Source organism: Oratosquilla oratoria, chromosome 33 (genome assembly GCF_046742065.1).
Source record: "Oratosquilla oratoria isolate Oo_2021 chromosome 33, ASM4674206v1, whole genome shotgun sequence".
Taxonomy (NCBI): domain Eukaryota; kingdom Metazoa; phylum Arthropoda; class Malacostraca; order Stomatopoda; family Squillidae; genus Oratosquilla; species Oratosquilla oratoria.
This window is the reverse complement of record NC_134809.1, coordinates 9,013,382-9,033,381: the sequence shown is the minus strand read 5'-3', so window position 1 is coordinate 9,033,381 and position 20,000 is coordinate 9,013,382. Positions and strand designations below refer to the sequence as shown.

At 40.5% G+C, this 20,000-nt stretch overlaps 1 protein-coding gene across 1 annotated transcript in view; it reads right to left on the bottom strand.

The window, feature by feature from the left end:
- Window positions 1-2,212: 2,212 nt before the first annotated feature.
- Window positions 2,213-20,000, bottom strand: part of LOC143017752 (uncharacterized) — a 288,618-nt gene continuing 270,830 nt past the window's right edge. The window contains exon 2 of the mRNA XM_076172604.1: window positions 2,213-6,022. Coding sequence (XP_076028719.1) covers window positions 4,869-6,022 — 1,154 coding nt within the window. The 3' untranslated portion in view covers window positions 2,213-4,868. The remainder of the gene's footprint in view (window positions 6,023-20,000) is intronic.

The following is a 20,000-nucleotide window of genomic DNA, read 5'->3' as shown; positions in this document are numbered from 1 at the left end:
TAGTTTTACAATGTTTATGATGTGATTAAATGATTTGAATAAGCATGTAATAACAATAACCTATAAATTATAATGATAAGAAGAATAGCGCTGACTTAAAAGTGTGATAAAGATTTGAGACATTGGAAAATTATGTTAACATAGAAGAAAGAGAAAATAATTACATTTACCATTGCCTTGTACCAAATGATGTTGGAAATTATAAATTTTTATAGTACTGACTTAAGACATAAATCTGAATTACAGAATAAAAGAAAAACATGAAATCGTAAGTGAACTTTGAAAGCAATCACAAAATAGTCAAAGAGGAAATGAAAATACGAATCTGAAAAAAACATAATGAAAAAAGTGCAAATCAAAATTACAATGCAAGGTGGGAAAAGCAAAATGGTGTCAGTAAGATTTGACAATGATTAGTTTTCTAATTTAGCATATTTGTCTTATTGTTTATGGTGACGGTAGTAGTAGTAGAAATGGAAGGTAGATAAAATATGAGAATGTGATGATGAAGGCAAAAATGATGATAATGATATTGGTAGCGGTGCTGATAATGATGATGATGATGACGATGATGATTCTGGTGGTGATGATAATTATGATGATCATCATCATGACCATGGTGATGATAGTGATGGTGGTGGTGGTGGTGATGATGATGATGATAATGTAGAATGATAATGACATTGATTTGTAATGGCGACACCTCATGTTGACCTAATGATCTATGACATGAATGACTAAAGGTCGCCACAAGAGAACGTAAGCAAAGAGTCGTATTTGTAACCGTCAAAAGAAAACGGGGTGTGGCCAACAAAAGCCCCAACGAAAACGTCTTACGAACAACAATAATCCATAATAAATAATAACCGTATAAATAACATGGTGATGATGATGGCGGTGTTACAATAAACCAAAGGACATAAATAAAAAAATCCGAATTGCTGCATCTTTCTTCTTGACAGTAATCGAAAGCGCCTCGAAGATTTTTCATTTTCTTTTTCTGAAAGGTGCTCTTTTTTCATTTAATGGTTATTTTGTTATTACTATTTGTTTGTTTGTTTTTTCTTTGAAACCGAATGACAAATCGGAAGCTGGTTCAAACTTCTGAGAGTTACGAACGTTATGTTACGTTAACGTTACGAAAGGGGGGGGGAAGTTTCATATATTATCGTTTGATCGTTTGGAAAAGCAAGTCTTAAGTAGGGACTATATGAGGATCGAAAGAGGCTTTGACGAAGTCGAAAAAAGTTATCTCAATGTGTTTAGTAAGAAGTATCATTTATATATATATTTTTTACATACGAATAGAAATTCACTAATTTATTTATTGCACCATCCAGCCACTTGGACGCAAATCTATCGTGTAATTCCTCTTTGAGAATCAGAATCATTGGTAAGCATTGAAATATCTCTCTGATAAAAAAGTACACACATATATATATATATACATATATATATATATTATACATATATATACATATATATATATACATATATATACATATATATACATATATGTATATATATACATATATATACATATATATATATACATATATGTATATATATATATTATACATATATATACATATATATACATATATACATATATACACATATATATATACATATATATATATACATATATATACATATATATATACATATATATATACATATATATATATATATATGTATATATATATATATATATATATATATATATAGAAATATATATATATACTGTATATATAGGTATGTAAGTAATGATTTGCTTCAGGAAAAACTCCTGTTTTGTGCTCGGGTATGTCACCCAAATATTTCGATTATAAAGTCGCTGAAGAAAGTATATTCTTTTGTGTGTGTGTTTAGAAATTCATTTAGTAAACACCCAAAGTATTTTGTATATGACTTTTGTGTGAGTGAAAAAGAAGGTGAAAATATAGATATATAAATATATTTTTCAGGGCGTTGAAAACATACTAGGCGTTAGTTTGTATAGAGACTTCATCATCATCATCCACTTTGACTACGTAATAATCTTTGTATCAAAAACACCTAAACTGGATTGGGGGGGGATTACAGCAATAACAAACATAAAGGGTATCGTTGGGTGGTGGGGGGGTTGGTGGGGTGGTGGTGTGAGGGGGGGGGGTTAACACATTCAGGACCTTCAGTATAAAAATAATTTTAGGGCCCCTAATCACGGAAATATGCTTGAGTGACACTCAGTGAGTTCAGGAGGAGGTAATGTCCTGTTTTTTTATATCCTTATGTTGTCCTTTTACCCACTTTTTTTCTATATATATATATATATTTTTTCATTTGGGGGGGTGGGGGGCAGCTGGACAGTGTCGAAGAGCTGGTTGGCTGGTTGTGTGAAAATGTTCGTTTATAAAAAGCTTCTTATATGCTACTGGTAGTAAAATAGTAAAATGTCTGACTATGCAAGTCTTGAGAGAGTGAGTATTCACACATTCACTTTCTTCGTGAGAACCAACGCAACGGAACAGTTCAACTTTCTCTTTTTCTCTTTTTTTAATTTTGTCTTCATCTGCTTCTTCGTGGGACGATGGTATGTATATAGAAATCTCCCTTTGATTCTTCTTTTCATCTTTTGCCACTCAAGCACTGTCCATGTATTAGGGTTCACGAATGCAACATATTTAAAGACTTCTTACTTTCCCAGTCTAACTAACCTACCAAGTCTATTACTGACGTAACAAAATGTATTGCTAAATATTATTGCTCATGGGAGTTGACCATGGTTTGTTTATCTATGCTAAGGAAATATCCAATGGTATTTTTATTCATTATTAGCATTATTTTAAGATCTAGGCCGCTTAGTTTCTAATAATAACATTTCAAACATGCCTTTTAATTAAATAGTACTACTACCAATGGCGTCACTAGCCTGTACCGCATCTACGCTTGTAAACAAGAACAATTCGAGAGGCATTTGAGAAGAAGCGTTCGGCTTTTGTTTTTTTTTGTTTTTGGCGTCCTGGCTTAGGCAAAGACTAGAGGATTGGGAGCAATGGATGCGGCTATTTTAGTCTTTATTTTTTTGTCACTTTTTCATTATTGTAATTATCATTAATAATATTATTAATTATTATTATTATTACTATTATTATTACTATTGTTATTATTATTAATATTATTACAACTTTTTCATTATTAGTATCATAATTATTGTTATTATATATTTCCCTTGCACTGGTGACATTTGATATTGATTAGCACTCAGCTACGCAAGCAGACTCCGTTCACTAATGTCTGGTGACGACGTAATGGCTAACGGCTGACTATTTCATTCAGTTGTCAGGACGCCTCAGGGCGGAGAAAGATCACAGGAAGTTTGTATCCCATAGATCATTCCATCCCGTCCACGAGTCTCCCCTTCTCAGAATGAAATCAGCAGTGGCTCCCTCTAAAACCGGCGACACCGTTTGTAGTCTTTGGGGACATCCAACTGACGCTTAAAGCCCAGCTAGAGATTGGACGCTGGGTCACTATGGAGGCAAGTCCCCGTCCGGCTAGAGTCCTTCCGCCAGCTGGAATATAAACGTCAGGTATCTGTCACTCGGTTCTGTTGGTCATCGTATTGAAGGAAGAAAGCTCGTCACCGTATGAAAATTAGTGATTTGAAGTTGTTCACATTACATCTCAAAGACCGCTGCACGGCAATCCTTGGTAGCGTCCGGGTTAATGCGAGCGCATAAAGCATTAATTTGTGTTTAAACATACCGCCTCGTGGAATACTTTGTCAGAAGATGATCAGAAACATACACAGAGCGCTTTATTTTCATCACGTGTCGGGGCATATTGGGAAACGACTGATGTCGAGTTTTAATGATCACCGGACGTTGTAAAGTTTTGGGTTTATAGTAGTAGTAATATTTGACGTAACAGGACTTTTTTAATCAGTAACCAACATTCCCTGCACTATTCGAAGATTAAAAATTTAAACGGATAGTGATCTAAAAATCATACAATTTCGTTCAGTTTGTCTATGGTTCCCATTTTCCTTGACATCAAGGAGGCAACAGCAGAGTTGTCTCCCGAACAAAGCTAGAAATACACAATGATTATGATGGAATCTAAAACTGCTCCAAGAGAATTTGTTGGTAAATTGAGCATCACAAGCTTACTGTCGTCTTGTACCTTCTCGTTGGGGAAACTTATCAGTGAAGCCTATTTAGAATACGGACAGGGTAGAGACTGGTTATCTTACTCTAAAAAAAGAATGAGTAGATTAGCAACTATTTACAAACCTGAAAGGGAAAATGTGAGCATTTCAGAAACCTATTTTTATGAAGACTATGGATGTCTTTTTATGAGTAAAGCACTTCCTTCGTCGCTCGGAGATTTTCTGTCGAATATTTTCTGGCTAAGACCCTTATCTATCACCTAGAATCCAGTTTTTTACTGTCACGCCTATTCATTATAAGGACCTGTCCACAGCATCACCAGCAGCAGCTCAATGGACATCCAGACTACCTCAGTGTAAAGCGTCAGTTTTCAACTCAATTGAACAGGTTTCCCCCCAAACAAAGTGTTTCTTTCATCTCTGTTTCCTTTAACCTCGAAGGAGCCTGTGGATCGGGTCTCGACAGTGTCAGAGGTGTCTTCACCGCGTTGTACCTTTTGTCTTACGCAAAGAGCAACACAGCTTCGAGAAGCCGTGGTCTCTTCCGGTTCGCCGTGAATCCACCAACGACCTCTAAATCACCTACGTTTAAAAACTAAAGCGGCATGAGATCAGCTCGAGTATTTTACTTTTTCTCTTTTTTTTTTAAAGAACAGGTGAGGACTTGAGTGTACTAAGGACACCCTCCCACCTGCAGCACTAGCCGCTACCAAGTTCAAGGGCTCGGCATGTCGTCCTCATCGTAGGAATCCTTGCAGGACCCGTCTCGATAGCAAGCAGATTCGTAGTGCTTGTTGAGGTATGACTTGAGGGCGAAGGACTTGTTGCAGCGCTTGCACTTGAAGTTTTTGAGGGCGGAGTGGGTCTGCATGTGTGCTCGAAGGTTGGAGCGGTCGGCGAAGGCTTTCCCGCAGTGGGCGCACCCGAACGGCTTCTCACCAGTGTGACTCCGCATGTGACCCTGCAGGAGCCACGGACGCGAGAAGGCTTTGCCGCAGACGCCGCACTTGTGGCTCAAGTTGTGTGTGAGGACGTGCATAGCCAGGGCGGGGGCGGAGACGTACGCCTTGCCGCAGACATCGCAGCGACGTGCGTTGCCGGAGTCTAAGGCTCTGTGGGTTTGCTTGTGTCGTGACAAATTGGACGAAGTAGCATAGTGTTTCCCGCACTCAGAGCACGTGTACCTCGGCTTCTGACGCCCTCCTCGCTGCAACGGTTCCGACGATGATCTGCTCACCTTAGGTCTTGATCTGCCGTCGTCCAGGCCAAGGTGCCCCGGCGGCGCCACGTTTTCCGCATCACTCGACCCTGCAGGAGAGGGCGTCGGCGTGGTGGCGGGTGTGACGTTGTTCGAACCTTCATAGCTCTCGTAGCTGATGGCTCCGCTCGAGTAGCTGTTGGTCTCGCTGTAGGCACACGACGCAGATTCAGGGGAGGCACTGACGGGTGTGGGCGCAGGCGTCTCGGAGGAGTAAGCGGGGGCGGAGCGCGCCAGTTCCAGGAGGTCGTGCGCGGCCTCTGTCTCCTCCAGGGGACGGAGGTGAACGGGCGTGAAGATGTGAGCCGCCGTCGAGTCTTCATACTCGAACTGATCCGGCTGCTGCTGCTGCTGCTGCTGCTGTTGCTGCTGTTGTGGTGGCGGTGGCGGTGGTGGTTGTTGATGCTGCGGCTGCTGCTGGTGTTGAGGAGGCTGCTGCTCTGGGGGTACTTCTTCGTGGTGCTGGGGAAGCTGGTGGTGATGGTGGTGGTGGATCGGCGTCTCGGCAACCTGAGTATGGGCGTAGGCGTGGTCTGGGGTGGTGTAGAAGTACTGGTAGGTATAGGTGTAGGTTGTGTGGGGGTCCACGGCTCGGAGCTCATGATAAACACCTGCAAAAAGGATAAAAAGCTTTAGTGTCGAGGATAGAATGGTTGATAAGATAAACACCTGCAAAAAGGATAAAAAGCTTTAGTGCCGAGGATAGAATGGTTGATAAGCTAAAATATTTTACATTAAGGCTAGATAAAAAGCTTTAGTGTCGAGGATAGAATGGTTGATAAGCTAAAATATTCTGGATTAAGGCTAGATTAATCTAGTCTCTAGCAAAAAATGTTCGTAATATTCGTGGCTAATGAGTTTATGGGTTAGAGGAAAGATCAATCTCATTGATGAAGTGTTTTGTTTACTTGGATCAGCTGTTATTGGATGCATTTTCATTCTAGTTTCTAAATGGACTATATTTTTCATTCTCATGGATAAAGGACTTCAGTTATATAACTACAACTTCCTATATTATAAATACGTCAGTATATTTTCAGCAAAAGAAAAGGAAAGAAGTTCAAAAATGAATTTTTCAGTGTTAAGGACATAACTAGATTATTCTAGTTAATGGATTTAATAATTCAAGTCATGGATAAAGCGTTTTGGTTTCTTATGAATTACAACAGATGAAAGGCTTTTCCCAACTGTATTTGACTATGGACATTTAGCGAAACCCGCCATCCTCCTAAACACACCTGGTTCCTGACAGTTGGCAACCCTGAATTGAGGAGAGCCCAATACGCGTTGTTCGTACCATAAATTTTCAAATAAAACGAAAGATTTTATTTTATGACTTTCCCTTCGGGGGTCATTTGGCAATCCTAATTCCAGTGAAGTAATATTCGTTGCTGGTCTAGTAAACGTTCGAATATTACAAATAAAACTTTATTCGATTTAGTTCTGCCAACTTTCTGGACAAAGACAATGTTAGTAGAACGTTTAACTAGATGTAAATAATCACTGCACATGGCTTGGGAATAGACGCTCAGCCATTATGACCATAACTTGTGTAGTTAAGTTGATGGTAATCACATGTAAATGACCGAAATATTTTGGTTTCAAGATCGAAGTATTCTGGGCCAGAGAACGTGAGCACTGTGACTGATTATGAATGATTATGCACTAGGGGTTGACCGCATACCTGCCTGCCTTCGTCTGTATGTCTGTCTGTCCCTCTCCCTGTCTGTTTTTTTCTGTCTTCTCTCTGTCTGCCTCCCGGTCTATGTCTGTCTGCTTGCCTGTCTGACCGGCTGGCTGGCTAGGTGTCTATTTCTCTGTCAATTTTCCTTTCTTCCTCTCTTCCCGTCAGTCCTTGGCTTATTCCGCTTCTGTCTGATTATCTGTTGATTTCCACTTCTGTTTTATGTCGGTTTGTCTGTCCCTCTTGTATAAAAACATGTTTTGTATTTTCTTCAGTTTACTTCTATTTATCTTCTTTTTCCTTTCCCCTTTTCACTCACAATTTTCTACAACCATCTTCTTGTCTCCCTTTTCACATTCTCTCATTCCATAACCTCTTTTCCTTCTCTCTCTCTCTCTCTCTCTCTCTCTCTCTCTCTCTCTCTCTTTCTCTCTCCCTCTCTCTCTCCTGTATGAAATATATCCGCATTAGTCTAACATCACTGGGAAAAGCAGAGAGCTGTTTGACCAACGCAAACAAAAGCAGAATCCAGGATGAGGTAACTGTTAATATAGAACAAATGCGAATGACCCCTTTTTATCCAGTCGCCCCCCTCTCCCTCCCTTCCCCCCTTCCCCCAAGCACCTGTTGCCTATTCGTAAATGTTGAAAAGGCAACACCTGCGTTTGACGGCATTGCTGCTATCGGGTGGAGGTCAGCGAAAAAAAAAAAAAAAAAAAAAAAAAAAATCCACCGAAAATCCGGCATCGACCTAACGGTATTCCGGTGGTTTTGGGTTTATACAATGCAAGTTTCCCATAAAGCTGTTAAACCTTGTTTTTGTTATTGATTGTTGTATCCATATGTATGTGTATTTTACCAAGTACATACGTGCACGCACACACGCGCAAACACACAAACACACACACACATATGGCGCAGTTGGTAGAGTTCCCGGCTGCCACTACGGAGGTCCGGGTTCGAATCCCACCCAAGGCTGAAATAATTTCAGTATCGCTGCGCTGCGGGTTGTTACTCCAACTCTCGTGGGCGGGGAGTTGGGTGTGTATGTACGTATAAGGTCACAGTATTACCTCAAAAATCGGTCATACGAGCTCTGGGCTCTCATCCGGGAAGTTAATAACTGTCCATCACGAGTCCAACACCTGATTAAAGACAATGGTGAATCACACACACACACACACACACACACACACACACACACACACACACACACACACACACACACACACACACACACACACACACACACACACGGTGGCAGAAGAATACCAAGAAAGAGTTCTCCGTACAAATGCATCAGCTTTTTGGAATGACCCAAAAAATGGAAATGGTCGAATCAAAAACATATATGATTTGAAAAGCCGAGTTTGAGAAACTGAAACAAAGAGATGACGGTACATCACGCACGAGCGTCGCTCTTTTCCTGTGCAATGCTTTTTGGTAAATACAAATAGGATACACAAACTATCACACACACATACACACACAAAACCGCACGCAAATATATATATATATATATATATATATATATATATATATATATATATATATGCAAAGTAGAACACCTGGAAAAAGAAACTAACGAAGCAGAGCGCTTTCGTATATTACATCTTCAGTGCAAGATGTAATATACGAAAGCGCTCTGCTTCGTTAGTTTCCTTTTTCCAAGTGGTCTACTTTGCATAAGTGAACACACGTACCCGTGTTCTTATTAGCATATACATATATATACATATATGAGGAAGGTGGAAGAGTAAGACACGGGTCTAGGGTCGAGTTTATTCCTGACCGGTTTCCCTTAGAGTTTAATCTGAAGAAGCTCTAAGCAAAACCGGTCAGGAATAAACTCAGCCCGAGACCCGTGTCTTATTCCACCATCCGCAAACCAGTCACAATGTTTCAACATATATATGTATATATATATATATATATATATATATATATATATATATATATATATATATATACACCCATATAATTTACACATACATATACGATCTTTTTTCAAATTTCCGAATGTCAAATTACTCTTGCGTCATATAGTGAGAAACTGAACGACGAACTAGCAGAAGTTAAACTTATGTGAATGCTAGACACATTATTGCGATGTTCTTACAGAAGTCTAGAATATTGTAACTGAAGTCGTTTTTACTCGAACGAAGTAGCAAAAGCAAGTAGCATGCTAGCGAGAAATGCCTAGTGTGCCGCCATCTTTCATAAATATGACCAAAGAAAATATTTAAAAATATATATGTAGTAATGCTTCAAGTTAATAAAACATCAGGACCTGACGGTTAGCAACCAAGAATCTTTAAAGAAATAAAAAGCGAAATTTATTCCATTACAAATTATTTTAAAAGAAATATCCATTACGACGAGGGGATGTACCAAGAAAATGAAAATTAGTAAATATAACTCATTAAAAAAAAAATAATAATAATAATAATAATGATAATAATAATTCTATAATTTTCCCAGAAATAGTGAAGATACAATAAAACTAGAAATTGGGTGAGATAATGAATCAACATCGTATGCAACTATGCATTTGAATAAGTTCACACGATTCGTGGCGCAGTAGTAGAGTTCCCGAATGTTACTACGGCGGTCCGGGTTTGAATCCAGCCCGAGGTTGAAATAATTTCAGTATCATTGCGCTGTGGGTCGTTACTCCAACACTCGTGGGCGGGGAGTTGGGTGTGTGTGCATGTAAGGTCCCAGCATTACCTGTAGATCGGTCATATATGAACTCTGAGATCTCTTCCGGGAGGGAAATAGCTGTCGATCACGAGTCCAACACGTGATCCAAGACCATAATGGTGAATCGCACATCACAGCCTGACTTGATCAACTCTCTTTTCATACTCCCTGACTACTCTACCTTTATTCGTGACTCCACGTCGGGAGCGAGTCTTCTCATGCCCTGTGTAATCCACAAGCCAACTTAAACTCACCATTCCACTCCCACGCAGTGGGAAGTGAGAAACCCCTAGTAGAGAAAAGACGTGTCAGTCGCAGCTGCATTTTTTTTTTTTTTTTTTTTTTTTTTTTAGCCCGAGGTTGGGTTACTTCCCCTCCTAGCCAACACTGTCGCGAACCAACGCCACATAGCCCGTAGTGGGTCGCGGGAATCGATCTCACGACCACCTGCTCACGAGTTCGACACGGTATCCACCGGCATCACCATTCAGCGAAATGAGAAAAAGAAAGCACAGAGAATGCTCAGCTGACCCCGATTAGTTCGTAATGCGTCATAATGTGTCATAATGTTTTTTAATTCCACAGATATCAAAGCCGCATAATAGTCTTCTGACATTTGTCTTATCATTTCATGGTCATTACTCGAGGCGTAAGGACTGCATTTTCTTTTTTTTCTTTTTTCTTTTAATCTTACTTCAATTTTAGGGTTGCCTCGTTCATCATTTCGGGGTCTTATAATTTGGTACTTGGTCATTAAAATGGGTAATTAATGTGTGTCCCTGGTTCATTTTCACGAGATTTTAACAGCTTGATAAATGAACGAGTCACGTGACTCATATCTACGAAGATGAATACTTCCAGAATTGTGGGGTGAGGGTACCCCACAATACCTAAATGATGTTTAAGAATACGGCGATAATTTCTCCGAAATCCATTTTCAGAAATACTTCGAGCTCACCTCACAGCTACGAAGAACACCCGGGTTCGAGTCCTGACAGTCGCTTGCCCTATTGTGACGCTTGGTTTCGTTCTCTCTCGGCACGAAATGGATCCGAGTTTGAATCCTGATTGTTAGCTTAAGCACAAACTGAGACGCAGGTGACACAAGTGGCACAGGCGACACAAACGACGCAGCGCAGAGGCAAAGATAGACGTCCTGTTGCTGAATTGAAGTACAGTTTGAACTTATCTCTCGCACATTGAATGTTCCTAGATATATACTACCCCAGCATTTCAAATGAGCCAGAAGTTGAAACTGTACTTCAATTCAGCAACAGGAAGTCTGCCTTTTCTCTGTGCTGCGTCGCCCACGTCGGCTTACGGGCGACATATCCCTGTCTTTGCGGTCCAGTGAAGTGGGACAAAAGTGGACGGGTTTGGTGGCAGCAAAGCGATTCCTTTCGTAAGATCACCGCCTTGGTATCACTTTGTTTACATCAACGCCTGCAAGTACCGTCTCACGTCTGAAAACAGCTGATGAATGATGTGCCTTTTTATGGAAGATCACGTTAGCTAATATCTCTGTTTATCAGATCAAGTCACTACCAGTTATCATATATGCACATGCATACATACACACATGCGTACATAGAATGCTTATATACATACGAATGTTAATATAGACATTTATCAATCCAATACATGTATGTGTGTGGGTTCATATGTGTGCGTGTGTGTGTGTGTGTGTGTGTGTGTGTGTGTGTGTGTGTGTGTGTGTGTGTAGTGTGTGTGTGTGTCCATGATCGTGCATGGAACGCGCGTTCATGTGTACGAGTACAAAACCTCACGTTCTCACGCGCGTGGGCTTTGTCTGCCGTGAGAGTAATCATACGCGGAGTTGTCGGAATGAGAAACTCACGTGTAGGAATAAAAGAAGAAGCGAAGACAATTTTGCCGATGACATGTTTTTCAAAGTCATCTTTGTTAAAAGCCTCTACTGGAAGACTTCTACGTCGAAGATATCTTGGTCAGAAATATCTTTGATTCAAGAATATACTGTATATAGATATCGCGACTCCAAATTCCTGTAGTTATGCCTTAATTCATCTATGCTAGCCCTCCATATCTTGTTGTATTTGTTGTATATGACAATTTCAATATTAGAAATTCCTTTTATTATGTACTAATATATCTGAACACTAAAAGGTAATTCGTTTCCACCAAGTGAAGTTTTTTTTTTCGTACAATTAATTCCAAAAGCAAGGACAGGACTTTTTCGAGTCTGTACGTATTTATAAGTCAATGTTTAAGGGTACAGGTATTCTATATTGAGAATCTTTCAAATTCGGAAGTTTCTGATATTACAAACCGTTTTTTTTTTGGGGGTGGGGGGTGGGGGTGGGGGTGGGGTTATCAGAACATTAGAGAGTTCTTCGGATACCAGAAATATTTTCCCCCAAATTAATAGATATTGGTTGATTCTATATACTCTAGAGAAGAATCAGCATATCCCATGGCGTAGGTTCCGAATTTTGGAAATGTCATCAGTCCAGAGAACTCCAATTAGGGTAAACTACCTGTGTGTTACAGTGGAACCCGATGGTACAGTCAGATTTTCCCTACCGAGGCCATGATGAAAGCTTCCGTTATGTGTCCTGCACTAATTACGAATGATGTGAAAACAAAGGAAGAGAGGCGAGATCGGAGGGTATGGTCTATTATCTAACGAAAGTCTCCATCACGATGTGAAGAAGACACTTCGTCCTTACCAACAACTTCTCCAACAGTTCCGCCTTCACCAATGTCCAAGACCCAGTTTCCTTCCCCATTTCTCCAACAACCCCAACAATGACATTTGCCCCAGCGACCAACTTTCCATCAGCCTCAACTCCGACAGTCACGCCTCCATTAAAGGGTTATCACATTGGGCTTCCACGGGCTTCACCAGCGCCGACAGTTGAGAGTTCGTTCGAGTAAAAACGACTTCGGTTACAAAATTTAATTTCTCAAATCTCCAAATATCAAATTATCTTTCCGTCATATATATAGTAAAGCTGAATGATGTACTACGTGATTGTAAACCTATATGAATGTTAGACATACTGGTAAAAACGTTTTTAGAAAAGTTAAGATCTCTGTAAGCGAAATCATATTGTAGTTACTGAAATGGAGGTTGGATGTAGGATGTCGGAGGAAAAATTGCCCAGTGTGATAACCTTTTTATACATTCCGCCAACAGATACGTCTTTATCACCAATACCTTTCCTGCATCAGGTCGTTATCAGCTTATCTTCTGTAACCCCTTCCATCATTGTTTGTGCTCACCTTCATTTCTCTTCATTTCTCCTCTTTTCTCTCTCTCATTTCTCTCCGTTTCTCCTCTTTTTTCTCTCTCTCATTCCTTCATTTCTCACCATTTCTCCTCTTTTTTCTCTCTCTCATTCCTTCATTTCTCTCCATTTCTCCTCTTTTTTCTCTCTCTCATTCCTTCATTTCTCTCCATTTCTCCTCTTTTTTCTCTTTCCTTCATTTCTCTCCATTCCTCCTCTTTTTTCTCTTTCTCATTCCTTCATTTCTCTTCATTTCTCCTCTTTTTTCTCTCTCATTTCTTCATTTCTCTCAATTTCTCTTTTTTTTCTCTCTCATTCCTTCATTTCTCTCCATTTCTCCTCTTTTTTCTCTCTCTCATTCCTTCATTTCTCTCCATTTCTCCTCTTTGTTTTCTCTCTCATTCCTTCATTTCTTTCCGTTTCTCCTCTTTTTTCTCTCTCTCATTCCTTCATTTCTCTCATATTTCTCCTCTTTTTTTCTCTCATTCCTTTATTTCTCTCCATTTCTCCTCTTTTTTCTCTCAATTCCTTCATGTCTCTCCATTTCTCCTTTTTTTCTCTCTCTCAATTCCTTCATTTCTCCTCTTTTTTCTCTCTCTCATTCCTCCATTTCTCTCATTTTTTCTCAATCATCTATCTCTTCATTCTTGTTACTCATTTCATCATTTCTCAACTTTATTTTTTCTCGTTTCTTTCTTAATTCCCACTTCCATATTTTCATTTTTTATATCTCATTTATTTATTTTATTTCTATATTTTCCTCTTTTTCCATATTTTGCCTCTCATTTCTCCACGCTCATTTCTTTCTCTGTTTCTACTCTTTCTTTTCTCATTTCTTCATTTCTCCAATTTTTGTCCCTCGTTTCTTTATTTCTATATTATTCATTCTTCCATTTTTTTTTATTTTTCATTTCATATATCTCTGTTTCTTCATATTTATTTCTCTCCTCTATTTCTCTCTTTCTATTTCTCTATTTCCCTCATTTTTCCATTCCGTTTGTCCATTTTTCTATTCTTCTTTTCGTTTTCTATCTTCCCAACTCTATTTTTCAGTTACCTAATTCCTCGCTTTATTTCTCCTCTTCTTCCTCCTCTTCTTCTTCCTCCTCTTCTTCCTCCCCCTCTTCTTCCTCCCCCTCTTCTTCCTCCCCCTCTTCTTCCTCCCCCTCTTCTTCCTCTCCCTCTTCTTCCTCCTCTTCTTCCTCCCCCTCTTCTTCCTCCTCCTCTTCTTCCTCCTCTTCTTTTTCCTCCTTTTTCCTCTTCTTTCTCCTCCTCTTCTTCCTCCTCCTCTTCTTCCTCCTCCTCTTCTTCCTCCTCTTCCTCCTCCTCTTCCTCCTCCTCTTCTTCCTCCCCCTCATTTCTCAATTCCTCCCTTTTTCTTTCTCATTTCTCCTTGTCTCGACTATTCATCCGTCGCCTCTTTCTCTAACCCATTGAAGCTCTGCGCACACCTTAACGACCTTATTTTGCTAAACAATAAACGGTTTTATTCATCTTTGAGACTTGGTGCCTCTTCCGACTAATCCACATCCAGTTCCTTCTCCGTTTCTCTCTCCTTTCCCGTTCCACCTACTCTCTTCCACTACTCACGATTTGCTTCTTCCTCCTCCTCTTCTTCCTCTTCTTCCTCCCCCTCTTCTTCCTCCTACTCTTCTTCCTCCTCCACTTCTCCCGCCTCCTCTTCTTCCTCCTTCTCTTCTTCCTCCTCTTCTTCCTCTTTCATTTCTCCCGCCTCTTCTTCCTCCTTCTCTTCTTCCTCCTCCTCTTCTTCCTCCTCCTCTTCCTCCTCCTCCTCTTCTTCTTCCTCCTCTTCTTCCTCTTCCTCCTCTTCTTCCTCCTCCTCTTCTCCCTCTTCCTCTTCTTCCTCTTCCTCCTCTTCTTCCTCCTCCTCTTCTTCCCCCTCCTCTTCTTCCTCTTCCTCCTCCTCTTCCTCCTCCTCCTCTTCCTCCTCCTCTTCTTCCTCCTCTATTTTTTCATATTCCTTACTTTCTGTATTTCTTTCCTCTTCATCCTTCCCTTTTTCCTCTGCTTGTTGTCCTTATTCTTGTCCTTTATTTTCCTCCCCTTTTTCTCCTTTTTCCTCTTCCTTCTAGGCGTCTTTGTTATTCTTTCTGTACTTTTTCCTTTCTAGAATTTCTCCCTGTTGCCTTCCTCCTCTTCCTTCTCCTTCTCCTCCTCCTCTTCCTCCTCCTCCTCTTCTTCCTCCTTTTTCTTTAACCTACTTCCTTCCCCTAAGCCCTCCACACTTCGCTCCTTCCCCCCTCCTTCCTTCCTTAGATCCTTCCTCCTTCCCCTTACTTCCTTCCTCCTTCATGTCCTACGACCTTACTTCCCTTCCTCTTCCATCTTCTCTCCAACCTCCTTCTACTATCCTCCTTTCTATCTTCGTTCGTTTACTCCCTCCCCTCCCTCCTCCCTCCTCCCTTCTTTCTTCCCTCACTCCACTATTCCCTCTTCCCTAGGTCCCTCCTCACGTTCCTCCATTCTCCCCTACCCTTTCATCCGTCCTCCACCTCCTCCCTCCACTTCCTTCCTCCCACTACCTTGTCCTTCCTCTCCAAACTTCCCTTCTTCTTCGCTCCACCCACTCCACCTACCCTCCCCTCCTCCTACTCTTCTTCCTCTTCCTCCTCCTCTTCTTCCTCCTCCACCTACCCTCCCCTCCACCTACCCTCCCCTCCCTCCCTCCCTCTCTTCCTGTACGAGTGGCCAGGTGTTCTTCGACGTTGTAGCAATCAATAGGAAGACAATAGGAAGGGCCTTAGTCACCTCCTGAGTGTGTGTGGGTGGGTGGGGGGGAGGGTAGGTGGGTAGAGGAGGGGGAGAAGGTGAGAAGGAGGGGGAGAAGGTGAGAAGGAGGGGGAGAAGGGGAGAAGGAGGGGAGAAGGGGAGAAGGAGGGGGAGAAGGGAAGAAAAAAGTTTGAAGAGAAAGAGGAAAGGGCCGGGAAAGAAAGGAAGGAAAGAGGAGGAGGAGGAGGAGGAGGAGGAAGAAGAACAAAGGAACGAGGAGAAAGAGAAAGAGAAGAAAGTGGAAATAAGAAATGGAGAAGTAGGAGGAGAAAGAAGAAGAGGAGGAGAAGGAGAAGGAGTAGGATTAGGTGGAGGAGGAGGAGTAGAAGGCGATGGAGGAGAAGTTGGACGACCAGAAATCGGTAAAGAATGAGGAGGAGGAGGAGGAGGAGGAGGAGGAGGAGGAGGAGGGAAGTAAAAGAGTGATCTGAAAGAGAGCAAATGAAGAAGATGAGAATAAGGAGAGAGAGATAGAGGAAGAGGAAGAATGGAAAGAGCAGATGAGGCGAGACTGGACTACAAGAAGAGAAAAAGAAAGTCGGAAACTGTAAATAAAGTAAGATGGAAGAAGCGAAAGCAGAGATGGAGGGAAGGAAGTAAGGAGGGAAGGAAGAAAGTGGAATTGGGGAGAGAGATGGGGAGTCGGGTTTGAAGGATTGGGATGGAAGGAGAGGAGTGAGACGGGGAGATGTGGATGAATGGAAGAGAGCGGTGGAAGCAAGGATATAAGGAAGAAGAATAAAAGATGAAAAGAGGAAGGAAGGAGGTAGGGAGGAATGATAATTAGGAAGAGAAGAGATGAAGAGAAGGAAGAAAGGAAGAAGAATTAAAGATGAAGTGAGGAAGGAAGGAGGTAGGGAGGAATGATAATTAGGAAGAGAGGAGATGAAGAGAAGGAAGAAAGGAAGAAGAATAAAAGATGAAATGAGGAAGGAGGTAGGGAGGAATGATAATTAGGAAGAGAGGAGATGAAGAGAAGGAAGAAAGGAAGAAGAATAAAAGATGAAAAGAGGAAGGAAGGAGGTAGGGAGGAATGATAATTAGAAAGAGAGGAGATGAAGAGAAGGAAGAAAGGAAGTAGAATGAAAGATGAAGTGAGGAAGGAAGGAGGTAGGGAGGAATGATAATTAGGAAGAGAGGAGATGAAGAGAAGGAAGAAAGGAAGAAGAATAAAAGATGAAATGAGGAAGGAAGGAGGTAGGGAGGAATGATAATTAGGAAGAGAGGAGATGAAGAGAAGGAAGAAAGTAAGAAGAATAAAAGATGAAAAGAGGAAGGAAGGAGGTAGGGAGGAATGATAATTAGAAAGAGGGGAAAGGAAGTAGAAGAAGAGAAGGAAGAGAGGAAGTAGGATAATAAATTAAAAGAGACTAAATCCGATGAAGACAGAAGAGAAGAAAGTGAACTGAGAAGAGGAACCTAAAGAGAACAAATGGAGTGAACGAAAGAAAAGAAGGGAAGGAAATGAAAGTCTTCTAGGGGATTAAAGAAATGAAGGAGTGAAGGAAATGAAAGAAATAAAGGAAGTGAAGAAAATGAAGAGAGGAAAATGCGTGAGGAATAAAAGACACAAAAGAAAATAGATAGGTGAAGGAAGTGAAGGAAATGAAGGAACTGGGGGAGGGATAGAAATCCAGGAGATTAAGGAAATGAAGGAGAGAAGGAAATGAAAGAAGCGAAAGAAATAAAGGAAGTGAAGAAAATGAAGAGAGGATACGTGAGGAATACAGGTAACGAAACAGGTGAAGGGAGTAAAAGAAATTAAGGAAGTGGGTAAAGGACAGAAGTGGAGGGGATTGAGGAAATGAAGGAGTGAAGGAAATGAAACAAGTCAAAGAAATAAAGGAAGTGAAGAAAATGAAGGGAGACAAATACGTGAGGAATAAAAGAAACGAAAAAGGTGAAGGAAGTAAAAGAAATTAAGGAAGTGGGTAAAGGACAGAAGTGGAGGGGATTAAGGAAATGAAGGAGTGAAGGAAATGAAATAAGTCAAAGAAATAAAGGAAGTGAAGAAAATGAAGGGAGGAAAATGTGTGAGGAATAAAAGAAGCAAAAAAGGTGAAGGAAGTAAAAGAAATTAAGGAAGTGGGTAAAGGACAGAAGTGGAGGGGATTAAGGAAATGAAGAGAGGATAAAGCGTGAGGAATAAAAGGAACAAAGAAAAGAAATAGGTGAAGGAAGTGAAGGAAATGGAGGAAGTGGGGGAGAGACACAAGAGTTTTTCTCTGTATTGAACCACACAGCGTGGGTTGATTCCCTTGAAATCGAGGCCACAGTGAAAGCATTCCATGGGGACTCGAGTTGAATAATCAACTCCAGACTGCTCCAAGGATGGGTCTGAGTCAGGCGGATTATACTAGAACGCAAATTCCAAGGCCTAGAATCAAACTAGCGACTGCTGGAGTTCTAAGATTTCAACTAATATTTTCTTAATCTAGAATAGATACAAGTCAAATGAACACGTATAAAATAGAAAGGAAGACAAGAGAGAAAATACGCGGGTTTGAAAGACATAAAAGAACTGTGTGTGTGTGTGTGTGTGTGTGTGTGTGTGTGTGTGTGTGTGTGTGTGTGTGCGTGTGTGTGCGTGTGTGTGTGTACATACGTTTGTTTGGACAGTAAACAAGAAAAGAAAAAATTGGAAAGTGACATCGAAGTTTTCTATTCTCTTTTTTCACTCAAGAAGAATGGACGACCTAGAAGACTGAAAAAAGTAGTAAGGTAGGAATAATGAATTTGAGAAAAGAATGTTAGAAAAAGGATAGAAAAGAACAGGATAAGAATGAAAAAGAAAATGAATGAAATAAGAGAAAGAGCAGAGGAAGAGTAGTAAAGGAGAAGTAAAAAAAAAAAAAAAAAAAAAAAAAAGTAGAGAGGACGAAACAATACGAGAATCAGCGTCCGTGGATTAGACGAAAGGAAGTGAAAACAAGACACAGAACGAAAAAAAAAAGAAAAATAGAAAAGGAATCGGACAAGAAAAAGGGAAAAGGGGAAGAAGATTGTGGCGCGAATCAACGACCCTTAGGGGGATTAATTGGCAAAAAATAAAATAAAACAAAATAAAATAAAATAAAATAAAAGGAGAAAAAAGAGAAAAAGAAAAAAAAAAAAGGGCAAGCACAACAGGAAGAAAAATAATGAATGAGGAAGGACAAAATAAAAGAAATGTGCATATAAAGAAAAGAGAGAGTGAGAAAGAGTGAGAGAGAGAGGGGGGGAGAGTAAGAGAGAGACTGTTGTTATTTTGGACTGTAGTTTTACTAGTGCTTCTGTCCTAGTTTTCAATCCCGTACCGCTGTTTTGTGCTATCTTAGATTCCATACGCTTACCTAACTAGATGAGGGTATTTTGAAAGATTTGACTTCGAGTCATTGTTTTGTAAACTGGACATTCCCTCATCTGGGTCGCCTCCCCGTCTGATCAGGGCTGTCGGGAACCAACGCAAGAAGCAGGCAGCTGGTTCCGGGAATCGAACTCACGACCAACTGGTGACGAGTTCGACGCGGTATCCACTGGGCTACCAGGAGGCGACTCTTAGGTGGGAGTAACTCTTCGAAATTCCGGGAATTAGAGTTAATGGAGGACTCGCCGTTTCAGGTCATATTTTTTTTTTTTCCTCTTCCTCTTCTTCCTTTTCTTTTTCCTTTTCTTTTTTCATTTTCTTTTTCTTCTTTTTCTTTCTCTTCTTTTTCTTCTTTTCCTACTCCTTTTTCTTCTTCTTTTTAATTTTCTTTTTCTTCTTTTTCTTTCTCTTCTTTTTCTTTTTTCTTTCTTTTTCTTCTTCTCCTACTCCTTCTTCTTCTTCTACTCCTTTTTCTTCTTCTTTTTCCCTAAATAAAAAATGCAGCCTAGACGTGTTGTTTGTTGGCAATTGTAGTGCCGATTGTTGTTTTTGTTTCCACTGGGATGTTTGTAGTACTACAGTCCGTTCGGTATATATCTTGTCCGACATGAGGGAATAACGTTCCAATTGGCATGGGGGCCGGAACAAGACACTTTTTTGTAAAAGTTTACAGAGACAGCATGTAAGTGCGATTGGATACAGGAGGGAGAGAGAGAGAGAGAGAGAGAGAGATAGAGAGAGAGAGGGGGGGAGGAGGAGAGGGGCAAAGAAAATTTATCATAAGACGTAAGGGATTG